Source organism: Jaculus jaculus, chromosome 5 (genome assembly GCF_020740685.1).
Source record: "Jaculus jaculus isolate mJacJac1 chromosome 5, mJacJac1.mat.Y.cur, whole genome shotgun sequence".
Lineage (NCBI taxonomy): Eukaryota > Metazoa > Chordata > Mammalia > Rodentia > Dipodidae > Jaculus > Jaculus jaculus.
The window spans coordinates 160,652,750-160,666,316 of NC_059106.1; the positions used below are offsets into that span (position 1 = coordinate 160,652,750).

General features: G+C 46.4%; 1 protein-coding gene across 2 annotated transcripts in view; it reads left to right on the top strand.

Moving 5' to 3' along the window:
* The first annotated feature begins 1,962 nt into the window (after positions 1–1,962).
* Positions 1,963–13,567, top strand: part of Morc3 (MORC family CW-type zinc finger 3) — a 55,720-nt gene continuing 44,115 nt past the window's right edge. For both annotated transcript variants that reach the window (XM_045150438.1, XM_045150439.1), the window contains exon 1: positions 1,963–2,095. In XM_045150438.1, coding sequence (XP_045006373.1) covers positions 2,057–2,095 — 39 coding nt within the window. In that variant the 5' untranslated portion in view covers positions 1,963–2,056. The remainder of the gene's footprint in view (positions 2,096–13,567) is intronic.

Here is a 13,567-nt window from a genome sequence, read left to right on the forward strand (position 1 = left end):
CCAACACCTGATCAGCATCTAAGGACAAAAGGGTTTATTTTGGCTGATAGTTTCAGAAGGAATACAGCCCATCTGGCATCAGGAACCTGGGGTGTTTCATCACACTGCATTTGCAGTCAAGAAGCAGAGATGAGACAGAAAGGGGGCCAGACTACAAAACCACAAGGCCCTTCCCTTAGTTATCTATTTCCATAGCCTTCCCAAACACTACCGCTGGCTGGGGACCAGTGCTCAAATTCATGACGGATATTTCACATTCAAATTACAATATCCTATTAATTTATGTTTTTTATTTTTGTTTTTTTGAGGTAGGGTCTCACTCTAGCTCAGGCTGACCTGAATTCACTCTGTATTCTCAGGGTGGCCTCGAACTCATGGTGATCCTCCTACCTCTGCCTCCCGAGTGCTGGAATTAAAGGTATGCACCACCACAACCAGCTCATTTCACAACTCGGTATTTGTAGTTTAATTCTCCAAGGCTGGATGCCTTCTCTGCTGGGCTCACCTTTACCCCTTATCACCTTCACCTTGCCAAGACACTAAGTAGGCTCTGGATCAACGGTTATGAAACAGTTTAGCATTTAGCAACAGTCCAAAAACCGGAGGAAACCTGGGAAATTGCCCAGACCAGAGCACCACAGATGACATTAATTAGCGCTCTTGGGTCATTCGTTTTAGGCCATTTACTCAGCTATCAATGACCAAGGTGAGAACATGAGGTTGTTTTCATATTTCCTTATCCACTCATTGACAAATATTTGAATAAGTATCAAGTGACAAATGCAAATTGGCTAGGTATGGTGGTGCACTCCTTTAATCCCAGCACTCGGGAGGCTGAGGTAAGAGGATTGTGAGTTCCAGACAAGCCTGACACTACATAGTGAATTCCAGGTCAGCCTGGGCTAGAGCAAGGCCCCACCTTGAAAAAACAATAAAAAGAAATGCAAATTGAAGATAGAGAATCCCATATTGCAAACATTTAGAAAGTCTGGAGTATGGTTCAGCAAATGTCTGGCTGTTATGGTGAAGAGGATTGGTAATAATTTTTGTTGTCATTTTGAGATAGGGTCTCACTCTAGTCCAAGTGGCCTGGAACTCACAATCCTCCTACCTCAGCCTCCAAAGTGCTGAGATTATGGGTTTGACCACCATGTCAGGACCCTGAAATACTTCTGTATTTCTTGAACTTTTAATAAATGGATTAATTTTATAAATTCTCAGTAGGTACTTTTGTAAACCTTTCAACTCTTCCTTTACCTGCAGTTTTTTTGTTTGTTTGGTTGGTTTGGATTTTGGAGGTAGGGTCTCACTGTATTGGTCAAACTGACTTGAAATTCACTATGTAGTCTAAGGGAGTCCACGAACTCACGGAGATCTTCCTACCTCTGCCTCCCAAGTGCTGGGATTAAAGGTGTGTGCCACCACGCCCAGCTCTACCTGCAGTATTTAAACAGGTCTTGCTTGATTCATTTCCAGAGTGCAAAGTCCAATACATGGTCGTTGAATCAATGAGTCCGGGCGAGATGATCACCCAGATAAAGCTCAGCAATTTTTCAGGAAAAATCTAGACTATCGATTAATTCCTGTTTCCATTTCGTCAATAAGGCTTCAAACACGCTGGCAGTGGAGGACACGTCGCTTTAATTTTTTCCTTTTTTTTTTGTCACGCAATTCCCATCCACTTGGCGCCACTCTTCAAAAACGACAGTCACGCCGTCTGGAAGTCCGTCTCACGGCTGGGGAGGGGGCGCGAGGAGTTCACGCCTGCCCGCACGCATGCGCATTCCCCTCAGCTCCCAGCGCGCCCGCGGGTCCAAACCGGCGGCACCCGTGGGAGCATGCGCACCCTTCCAATGGGCCTTTGCCTGGAGGCGGAAGTGAGTGGGCGTGGCCCCGACGGCGGAGCTCGGCCCCTCCGGAAGTGGGCGGGGCGCCGGGCCTCCCTCCTCCTCCTCCTCCCCCCCCCACCCCTCCCTTTCCCAACACACACATACACGCACAGTAGCCTCGCAGCCTCCGCAGCCGAGGCCGGTCCTGGCTTTGTAGCTCGCTCAAGATGGCGGCGCAGCCACCCAGCGGGATCCGCCTCAGCGCGGTGAGCCGCCGCGAGGGGAGGAGCGGGCCGTGTCCCTGGAGGGAGGGCGGGCAGGCGGGCCAGCGAGGGGGGGGGGGAGATGGGGGCCGGCAGTGGGCGGTGGCGGCGGCGGCTCCGTGGGCTCGGCGCGGCGGCCCGGGGTGTGTGGGGGGGGTCCGTGGATGAGAGTATGTGTCTGTGTGTCTGTGTGTGTGTGTGTTGGGGGGGGGCACCGCCATCTCGATCGGTTACTCGGGGTGCGGGCGTTTCCGTGTTGCTCGCGCCGTCCCTCCTCCTGCGCCTCGCGGGCCGCTGTTGTCCGAGGGCGCGGCCTGGGCGGTGGGGCCCCGGGGTCCTTCTTTCCTTCCTTCCTTTCCTTTTCCTTCCCTGCCGCCGGCGCCGGGAAGGGAGCCGCCGCCCGCCCGCCCGCAGGATGAGCGCGGCCTGGGCCCAGCCGGCACCCGTCCAGCCGTGCGTTTCCTCCCCCGCCCCGTCGCTTCTTGACCTTTGGTCGCGTCTGCTTGGGATCTGGACGACTTCTTGTAGAAATCCTTCAAGGATTTCTCGTCTCTTAGATCGGAAGGAGTTGTCACACAGAATGACTTGGAATTGCAGACTCTCTCCCGCTTCCCACACACACACATACACCCCAAATGTGGGCGTCGATCGCTCGCCCGCTCGCTCCCTCCACCTGATGAACCCTGGCAAAGTTTTCATTTGCTGTGGGTTCTTCCCTGCAAGGCCTTCCTCCCTGTGCAGGTATCCACCAGTGTCCCACGCCTGCAATCCCAGCGCTCTGCAGGCCGATGCGGGCCAGTGCTGAGTTCAAGGACAGCTGGGAAGTCACTGCGTAAACTGCCCTTTGTTAATAGAGGGGCCTACTCCAGTGTCTTTAGGATAGCATTCAAATGTTAATACTGCTTGAGATTAAAGGTGAAGACTGGCCCTTGCATAAGGCCTTGTTCTTTTCATTCAAAAGTTGTTGTCACTCAAGAGAAGGTGTGAGTAAATGATCCCCAGTGTGAACAAGCCCCCTGAGGTCTAAAGAGCTCCCTAGCTATGGACATTTGACTGATTGATTATTGATTGATTAATGTAGGGTTTCACTAACTCAGGCTGACCTGGAAGTCACTCTATTCCCAGGCTGGCCTTGAACTCACAGGGATCCTCCCACCTCTGTCTCCCCAATGCTGGGGTTAAAGGCTTGTGCCACCACGCCCACAGTAGCCATGGGCTTTCCAACAGGTTTATTTAGTATCAGGCTTGAATTTCCTTCCTTGGAGTGGGCCTTAAATCCAATCAGAAAGTGATTGGTTACCTCCATAACAGTCATGCCACTATTGGACCACTGGGCACATCTTGTAGGGCAGGTCTGTTATGAAGCAGGCAAGGTCCACATCTCAGCAAGACTGTTGATGACTTTTCTCCTTGAGCCCATGACAGCTAGCTAGCAGGGAGAAACTTCCCACCTCATTTCCAGCTTGATTTCTTTGTCCTGCAACCTAAATATGTGATGTCTTCAGCCCTAGGCACCGACCCCAAACTCACAGTTATCCTTCTACTTCAGCCTCCAGTGTGCTGGGTCTAAAGGTGTGCGCCGCAATCCAATTTTATTCTGGCAACCAAGAGCAATGCCAATAGTTTATTGTTTTAGAGGCCTTTGGCCTCCCTGACCAACTTATTGGAAGTGTGTCATCCTTGACACTAGTTTCTTTTTTTAAATTTTTTTGTTTATTTATTTGAGAGTCACAGAGAGAGAGAGAGAATGGGCACACCAGGGCCACCAGCCACTGCAAATGAACTCCAGAATTCCAGATGTGTGCGCCCCCTTCTGTTTCTGGCTAACGAGGGGCCTGGGGAATTGAGCCTCCAACCGGGGTCCTTAGGCTTCACAGGCAAGCTCTTAACCGCTAAGCCACCTCTCCAGCCCGACACTGGGGTTTTTGATTAATAATTTTTGGTTTCCAGGCTTTATCCATTTATGTAGCATACCTTTGTTCAAACTGTTTTTATTAATTTTTATTTATTTATTTTGGTTTTTTGAGGTAGGGTCTCACTCTAGTCCAGGCTGACCTGGAATTCATGATGTATTCTCAGGGTGGCCTCGGACCCATGGTGATCCTCCTACCTCTGCCACCCAAGTGCTGGGATTAAAAGTGTGCACTGCCACACCCAGCTTTTTTTTTTTTTTATTAATTTTTAAGAGTTCCATGCTCTACCAATTGAGCTAGCCAGGCACCCTCTTTTCGTTTTTATTTTTATTTATTTATTTATTTTTTTTGTTCATTTTATTTATTTATTTATTTGAGAGCGACAGACACAGAGAGAAAGACAGATAGAGGGAGAGAGAGAGAATGGGCGCGCCAGGGCTTCCAGCCTCTGCAAACGAACTCCAGATGCGTGCGCCCCCTTGTGCATCTGGCTAACGTGGGACCTGGGGAACCGAGCCTCGAACCGGGGTCCTTAGGCTTCACAGGCAAGCACTTAACCGCTAAGCCATCTCTCCAGCCCTCGTTTTTATTTTTTGAAGTAGGGTTTCACTGTAGCCCAGGCAGACCTGGAATTCAGTATGTAGTTTTAGGGTAGCCTCGAACTCACAGCGATTCTCCTACCTCTGCCTCCAGAGTGCTGGGATTAAAGGTGTGGGCCACTATGCCTGGCTTGGTATTTTTTTTTTTTGTTGTTGTTGTTTGTTTGGTTGGTTTTGAGGCAGGTTCTCACTCTAGCCCAAGACTGTCCTTAAATGCGATCACAGTGATCCTCCTATGCCTTCTGAGTGCTGGGACTAAAGGCTCCAGCTGCCACACCCAGCTGTTATTAAATTTTAGTTAGTTACAAAGTAGTAGTTTCAGTAGGGCTTTTTCATTTGTCCTTAGCTTTGGTCCTACCTCTCCATTCTTATGTCCTTTTCATTTGGAAGGGGACCTTTATTGATTTATGTGACTTTTGTGTATATCCCTGATCAAGGTCCTTTCCTTACATAACTAGTTTCTTTCTCTTTTTTTAATGTGGGAGAGAATTGGCACACAGGGGCCTCTAGCCACTGCATTTCCACTCCAGATGCATGTGCCACCTTGTGCACATGCACAGCTTACATGGCATTTGGAGAGTTGAACAAAGGTCCTTAGGCTTCACATCAAGCACCATGACCACAGCCATCTCTCCAGCACCATAACTAGTTTCTTTTTCTTTTTTTTAATATATATTTTTTTATTGAAGACAACAAACCATGGTATTTCCCTCCCCTCTCCCTGCTTTCCCCTTCATAACTCTGCTCCCTGTCATATCCCCTCCCTCTCCATTAGTCTCTCTTTTAATTTGATGTCACCATCTTTTTCTCCTGTTATTAGAGTCTTATGTAGGTATTGCTAGGCACTGCGAGGTTTTGGATATCAAGGCCAAGTTCTGTCTGGACAGTTGTATGTAAGGAGTGGTACCCTTCCATTGGCTCTTACATTTTTTCCATCACCTCTTCCTTGGAGAGTTTGAGATGTTTCAGTGCTGGACACTCCTCCGTCCCTTCTTCTCAGCACTTTGTTGCCTTTTGGGTCATCCTAGAGGTCATTGCCATCTGAAAAGAGAAGCTTCTCTAACCAGAAATGAGAGTATCATTAATATGTGAGTATGAACATTAAGTGTAGTGTTTTCAGGGCAATTTGGTGAGAGTAATATGTGCATTTATCCAGACAAGTACAGGCTTTATACTCCCTAAGGGAGAGAGAAACAGAAAGAGAGAGAAAGAATGAGAATGGGTGTGCCAGGGCCCCTAGCCACTGCAAAAGAACTCCAGACGCATGTGCCTCCACTTGCACTGAGATTCCGTGGGACCTGGAAAATTGAACCTGGGTCCTTAGGCTGTGCAGGCATGTGCCTTAACCGCTAAGCCATCTCTCCAGCCCCCACAACTAGTTTCTTGAATGAGATAGTATTTAGTAGTTGGAAGATAGAGATTAACTTTATTTTTTACCACTGCTTTTAACCATTGTTAATTCTTTCCTCATCTGTATAAGTTGAGTTTGAGTCAAACATTAATGACCAGGGCCTTGCCACTCAGATTCAAGTTACCCAGAATAGCATGTTCCATATAGAAGTTACTTTATTTATTTACTTAAAAAAGTGACTGGAGAGATGGCTTAGCAGTTATGGCGTTTGCCTGCAAAGCCAAAGGACCTCTGTTTAATTTCCCATGTCCCAAGTAAGCCAGATGCACAAGGTGGCACGTGTGTCTGGAGTTCATTTGCAGTGGCTGGAGGCCCTGGCGTGTCCATTCTCTAGCTCTCTCTCTATCAAATAAATAAAATAGGGGCTGGAGAGATGGTTTAGTGGTTAAGGTGCTTGCCTGTAAAGCCAAAGGACCTTGGTTCAGTTCCTCAGTACCCACATAAGCCAGAGGCACAAGGTGGCACATGCATCTGGAGTTCATTTACAGTGGCTAGAAGCCCTGGCATGCCCATTCTCTCTCTTTCTTTTACTCTGCCTCTTTTCCCCTCTCAAATAAATAAATAAAAATAAGATATTAAAAAATAAAATATTTAAAAAATAAATTTGCGAGCAGACAGACAAAGAGAAAGAGAATATGAAAATGGACATGCCCTCTTGCTACTCCAAATGCATGTGCTTGAGGGTATCCAGCAAGCACCTCCTGCATTCTAAACAAATGCTGTTCCACTGAGCTATGGCCCCCACCCTATATTAGCTTTTTTTTTTTTTTTTTTTTTTTGATTTTTCGAGGTAGGGTCTCACTCTAGCCCAGGCTGACCTGGAATTCACTATGGAGTCTCAGGGTGGCCTTGAACTCACGGCGATCCTCCTACCTCTGCCTCCCGAGTGCTGGGTATATTAGCTTTTTTAAAACTACTTTTTAATTTTATTTGAGAGAGGGAAAGAGGCAAATAGAGAATGGGCGCACCAGGGCTTTTAGCTGCTGCAAACGAACTTCAGATGCATATGCTAACTTGTGCATCTGGCTTATATGGGTCCTGGGGAATTGAGCCTAGGTCCTTTGGCTTTGCAGGCATATGCCTTAACCGCTAAGCCATCTCTCCAGCCCCCGATATGAACTTAAAAAACTGATGTATTTATTTGGGAGCGAGAGAGAGGCAGAGGCAGATAGAAAGAATTGACATGCCAGAGCCTCCTAGCCACTGCGAATGAACTTCAAATACATGCACCACCTTGTGCTTTTGGCCTTACATGGGTACTGGGGAATCAAACCTGGGTCCTTTGGTTTTGTTGGCAAATGTCTTAACCACTGAGGCATCTCCCCAGCACATACATGAACTTTTAAATCAATCTCCCCAGCACATACATGAACTTTTAAATCACACAACAAAGAAGTCAAATCAGAGCATTTACCGAGTAGTTGGTGGGAGTGTCTGTTAGGTAGATGGGCTGTAGTAATACAACACAACAGGCAATTCTCAGGTTTTAGATGGTATCTTGTAGGAAGGATTCTTAGCCTTAGGGTCCTTGGAAAATAGTGGTCTGTGGGCTTAATACATTCTGAGAATGTATTATTAATCAAAGAATGTTAGGTTAAATACATTGATGGTAGATGGCTCTAATAGGTCTTAAAAAGTGACTCCTGTGGTGCAGGAGGCTTAAGGCCTGGGCCAGGAGAGATGGGTTAGCAATTAAGCACTTGCCTATGTAACCTAAGGGCCCAGGTTCAATTCTCTAGTACCCACGTAAGCTAGATGCACAAGGTTGCACATCTGTCTGGAGTTTGTTTGCAGTGACTAGAGACCTTGGCGTGCCAATGCTCTCTGCCTCTTTCTCTCTCAAATAAATAAAATTAAGGGGGAAAAAAAACCCTCAAGGCCTGAACTATAAAATAAGTTCAAAGCCAGCCTAGCCTGGGCAAAAGAGAACTGGGGAAAAAAAAGAGAAGTGGGAGAATATTTGCCTTATCATGCGTGAGGCCCAGAATTCAATCCCTACTACTCTGAAAGGGAAGGAACACCAAAGATGTTTCAAGATAATGTTGGCTTTCTGTCTACAGCATTCCATCACTCCTCAACTACTATGTTCTAGTCAGCCCGTCTGTAGGACTTCAGTATAGATGTGGCTTTAAAGAACAGTTCACACAGGTTAGCCTTAGGTGTCTGGCCACAGCCATACTTAGTATGTGCTGGGCCCTTGGCGCAGTCTCCACTACCAAGACTACATTCCAATAACAGCTATATCCAAGTGGTTCACGCCTGCAAGTCCAGCATTAAGGAAGCTAAGACAGAATATCAAGAGTTCCAGGTCAGCATGGGCTGTATTTCTAGCATGCGCTCCCTCCCTCCCTCCATCTCCCTCTCTGTCTGTCTGTCTGTCTGTCTGTCTGTCTGTCTGTCTCTGTATGTGTGTATAAAATGAGTAAGGCAAGCCTTATCCTAAAAAACACTTCCACCTAAAGTCATGTTCTGGTTCAACAGTGAGTAATGAAGAGGATGGTTGCTTAACTGGTTCCACACCTTGGCTGGTCTTTTCCTGCCCCTCCCAGGTTGCAGTGTCTTCCTCTTCAATATTGAAGTGATGCTATACTTGGTGGTGTATGCCTGTTATCCCAGTTACTCTAGAGGCTGAGGCAGGAGAACGCATGTTTAAGGCCAGCCTAGACAACTTAATGAGACCCTCAGAGTAGGAAAATGGGCTTGGCATTGGTTGGCAGGGTGCTCAGTGGTAGAGCATTTGATTAACTAGCATGCACAAGGCTCTAGGCTCAACCCTAGTATCACACAAAAAGCTTCAAGTGAGAAAGTGAGCAGACAAGGGACAAAGTGTCTCAAGTCGGCTGTGCACCTCATGTAGAACACATCTCGCAGCCTTCTTGAGGCCCTGGGTTCACAAGCCATTGTTACAAAACAAAATCTGTCGTCATTACTGGCTTGCTGGGTCTAAGTTGTCTGTTGTGACAGTGTGGACTGTTTGGAGTGTCACTGGCAGAAATCTGCCCCAGTCTGTATGTTTGGTTTAGGACTGGAGTTGGCATACTACAGCTTATGCACCAAACCCAGCCTGGCACCTGTTTCTTTATGGCTTGTGAGCTCAGAATAATTAATACATTCATAACAGTGCTGGCAAGCTCCTCATGCTTGCACAGCAAGTGCTCTTGTCTCCTGAGCCATCTCCTTAGCATGCCCTTTGCCAATTTTTCACTCAACTTTTAGTTGTTGAATGTAGGAATTCTTTTTATGTTCTGGAGACTTGATTTCTTAATCAGATTTAATGATTTGGAACTATTTGCTTCAATCCTAAAAGTTGATTTTTCACTGTTCAGTTTTGTTTTTTTGTTTTGCTTGGTGCTAGAGCTCAGACCCAGAGGCCTGTGCCCCCAGGCAAGCCTATTAGCACTGATTTATATCTTCAACCTCTTCACTACATAGTGTTTAATGAGTAATTTTGAATTTTGATATATTTTTTGTATCCAAAAAGTATAATTTCCAAATGTAATACTGTGAAGCCTTTATCTCGTGCTTCTGTTTTATTTCCTTTTAGGTTTTGATCTATTTTGACTTAATTATTGTATGTGTTGCAAGGCAGTAATGTGAATTTTTAGTTTGTTTTTACAGTACCATTTTTTAAAAATATTTTTATTATTTATTTGAGAGAGAGATACAGACAGAAATAGGCAGACAGGAAGGGAGGAAGAGGGAAAGAGAAAATGAATGAATATGGGCACGCCAGACCTCCAGCCACTGCAAATGAACTCCAGATGCGTGTGCCTCCTTGTGCATGTGGCTTACGTGGGTCTTGGGGAATCCAACCTGAGTGCTTTGCAGGCAAGTGCCTTAACTGCTAAGCCATCTCTCCAGCCCCACATTTCTTTTAAGATTTTTATTTATTTGCAAGGAGAGAGAGAATATGAATATGGGTGTGCCAGGACCTCTAGCCACTGCAGTTGAACTCTGGATGCTTGTGCCACCTAGTGAGCATGTGCGACTTTGTGCTTGCTTCACCTTTGTGTGTCTGGCTAACGTGGGATCTGGAGAGTAGAACATGGGTCCTTAGGCCTCACTGGCAAGTGCCTTAACTGCTTAGCCATCTCTCTAGCCCCTGTTTTGTCTTTGAGACCTGGTCTCACTTATATCCTTGACTGACCTGAAACTTGCTTTTAGCTCAGGCTGGCCTCAAACTTGAAGTGATCCTTGTGCCTTTGACTCCTAAGTGCTGAAATAACAGGTGTGAATCAACCATATCCAACCTTTTTCTCCTCTCTCTCTCTCTCTCTCTCTCTCTCTCTTTGCTTGTGTGTGTGATTACATGGGTACATGCACATGTGTGCCTTACAACACCCCATGTAGTGGAGCAGAAAGTCAGGTGGCCTGCTGCATGGTTCTTCAGCTCATTTGTGTTTGAGTAAGAGTCTCTTACTGATCCCATGGTTTGCCTGTTTTTATTTTTATTTTTTTGACAGAGAGAGAGGTAGAGAGAGAGAGAGAGAGAGAGCAGGTGCGCCAGAGTCTCCAGCCCCTGCAGCTGCAAATGAACTCCAGATGCATGCACCATCTTGCACATCTGGCTTATGTGGGTCCTAGGGAATCAAACCTGGGTCCTTTGGCTTTGCAAGCAAGCTCCTTAACTGCTGATCTGCCCCTTTTCTTGAGTTTTTGAGACTAGGTCTCATGTAGCCCAGACTTGCCCCAAACTCATTATATAGCTGAAGGTGACTTTGAATTCCTGTTCCTCCTGCCTCCATCTCCTAAATGCTGAGATGACAGATGAAATTACAGACATGGGACAGTCTTGTGGCAGTTTTGAGAGTGCTCAGGAAGGAAGTAGTATTGGGGAAGATTTATTATTTTTCTAGACTGACTGACCAACAAACTTCAGTGATCTTCCTGCCTCTTCTCCCCTCAGTGCTGGGCTTACAAGGGGTGCGTGCCACGCTAGCTTTTTATGCTGGAGCTCAGGTACTCACACTTAGGCGCAAGTTCTCGACCTTCTGAGCCATCTCCCTGGCCCTTTAGGGAATTTTTGTTTTGTCGTGTTTTCTTTTGAGGGTCTCACTCTAGCCCAGGCTGGTCTCTAACTCATGGCGATCCTCTTCAGTCTCTTGGTGTGTCACCATGGCAGCTACATTTGTCTGGGTTCTTTCCCTTCCCCCCCTTTCTCTCTCTCCCCCCTCCCCCCCCCCCTGTGTATTTATTTATTTTTTCGAGGTAGGTTCTCACTTGAGTCCAGACTGACCTGGAATTCACTATGTAGTCTCAAGGTGGCCTTGAGCTCATGGTGATCCTCCTACCTCTGCCTCCCGAGTGCTGGGATTAAAGGCGTGCATCACCACGCCTGGCTTTCAGTACATATATTTTGAAGGGTGGTATTTCTTTTATCCAGTGTTCCAGTAAGTAGTAATAGTAATATTGGATCTTGTTGCCAACAAGTGGATTATTTTCTTAAATATTTTGTTTTGGAATTTTATTTACTTACATATTATTTTGAAGGGGAGGGAGAGAGAATGGCAATGCCAGGGCCTCTAGACACTGTAAACAAACTCCAGATGCCTGTATTAGCTTGTGCATCAGGCATTATGTGGGTACTGGGGACTTGAGCCTGGGTCCTTGGGATTTGCAGGCCATCCTCAGGTACACAGTGAGTTCTAGGCTACACGAGACCATATCAATAAAACAAAAACAAAAAAATGCCCAAACTTTGTCCAGTTGAATACTCTCATTCTCCTCCCCACTGCATCTGTTGCTGGTGGTCTTGTGTGGACATGTGCTTCCAGCCTCTCAGTATCTTATATAGGTTGTTTAAGGTACAGGGCAGGGGAGCAGCGGACTGACTACCTTACCTGGACTGCCCAAGAGCCACAGAGCTGCTCTGGGCTTCTTTTCAAGGGGGACAGGAGGAAGAGGTCTTGGTTACTAGGAATGATGTGAAGGTAGTTTCTTGGGTTTGATTGATAGGTTTGGATTATGTAAGTCTTCATTCACTCTAATTTCCTTTCCCATGGTACATCTGATTTTAATGAAATGCACACCGTAAATAGGATCCTCCCCACCAAAGGTCACTTAGGTTACAGTTTACCTTACTGCACCTGGCCCATCTCAGTTAGGTTCAGGATATGTTTCAGTGTATTTGGTCTCAAAAAGCGAGTTCCCAAGGGCTGCTATGCTAGCAAGGAGTAACCTTACTCTTTGCTTGGTTGGGTGGGTGTGCCGGCTGGCAGCTGGATGCTGGTGGGCTTAGGTTATTCCAGGCGCCTTGTTAGGAAACTGTAGCTCAAGCCAAGTGGCGTTCCAGGTTCTGAAGCTGTGCCTGTTTGCCTGCTTCTCCTCCACCTTGTTAAGTCTTACTATACTTTTGCATTCCTTCTTTACTTGAGGCTTTTCCTTATGTTTTATTTATTTTTTTTATGTGTGAGAGAGAATTGTCATGCCAGAGTCTGTAGGCACAGCACTCGAACTCTAGATGTGTGTGCCACTTTGTGCACATGCGTTACCTTGTGTGTCTGGCTTTCATGGGTTCTGGGGAGTCAAACCTGGGTCCTTAAACTTCGCAAGCAAGTGCCTTAACTGCTGAGCCATCTCTCCAGCCTCTTTTCCTCATTTTTATATAGTATTTGTTTATCTTTGAGTAGAAAAAATAAGCCAATTTAATAACACATCAGAATTTGGGATTTGGAGCTGGGTGTGGTGGCACACGCCTTTAATTCCAGCACTTGGGAGGCAGAGGTAGGAGGATCACTGTGAGATTGAGGCCACCTGAGACTACATAGTGAATTCCAGGTTGCCTGGGCTGGACTGAGACCCTACTCGAAAAAAACAAAAACAACAACAAAAAAAAATGGAGATTTGGGTCTGGAGATATGTCTCAGTGGTTAAAGTGTTTGCCTGCAAAGCTTAAGTACCCTAGTTCGAGTCTCCATTAACCACATAAAGGCAGATGCACAAGGTGGCACATGTATCTGCAGTTTGTTTGCAGTGGCTAGATGCCCTGGCACGCCCATTCTCTCTTTCATGAATAAATAAATGTTTTGGTTGTTTTGTTTTCAAGGGAGGGCCTCACTGTAGCCCAGGCTGACCTGGAATTCACTATGTAGTCTCAGGGTAGCCTTGAACTCCTATCTCTGCCCCCCAAGTGCTGGGATTAAAGGTGTGCACCACCACGCCCGACTTTAATACGTGTTTTCTAAAAACTATTTTATTTATTTGAGAGAGCAGGGGAGAGAGACAATGGGCGCTAACAGAGCTTTCAGACACTGCTAACGAACTCCACACACACACATGCATAATCTTGAATATCTGGCTTACGTGGGTCCTGGGGAATTGAACTGGGATTGTTTGGCTTTGCAGGAAAGCGCCTTAACTGCTAAGCCATCTCTCCAGCCCACATAAATGTATGTTTTAAAAATGGGATTTGGAGCTGAGCCTGGTGGCACATGACTTTAGTCCAGCACTCAGGAGGCTGAGGTAGGAGGATCACTGAGTTGAACATCAACCTGGGCTAGAGTAAGACTCTACCTTGTAAACAACAGCAGCAAAAAAGAAAAAAGAAAACCCA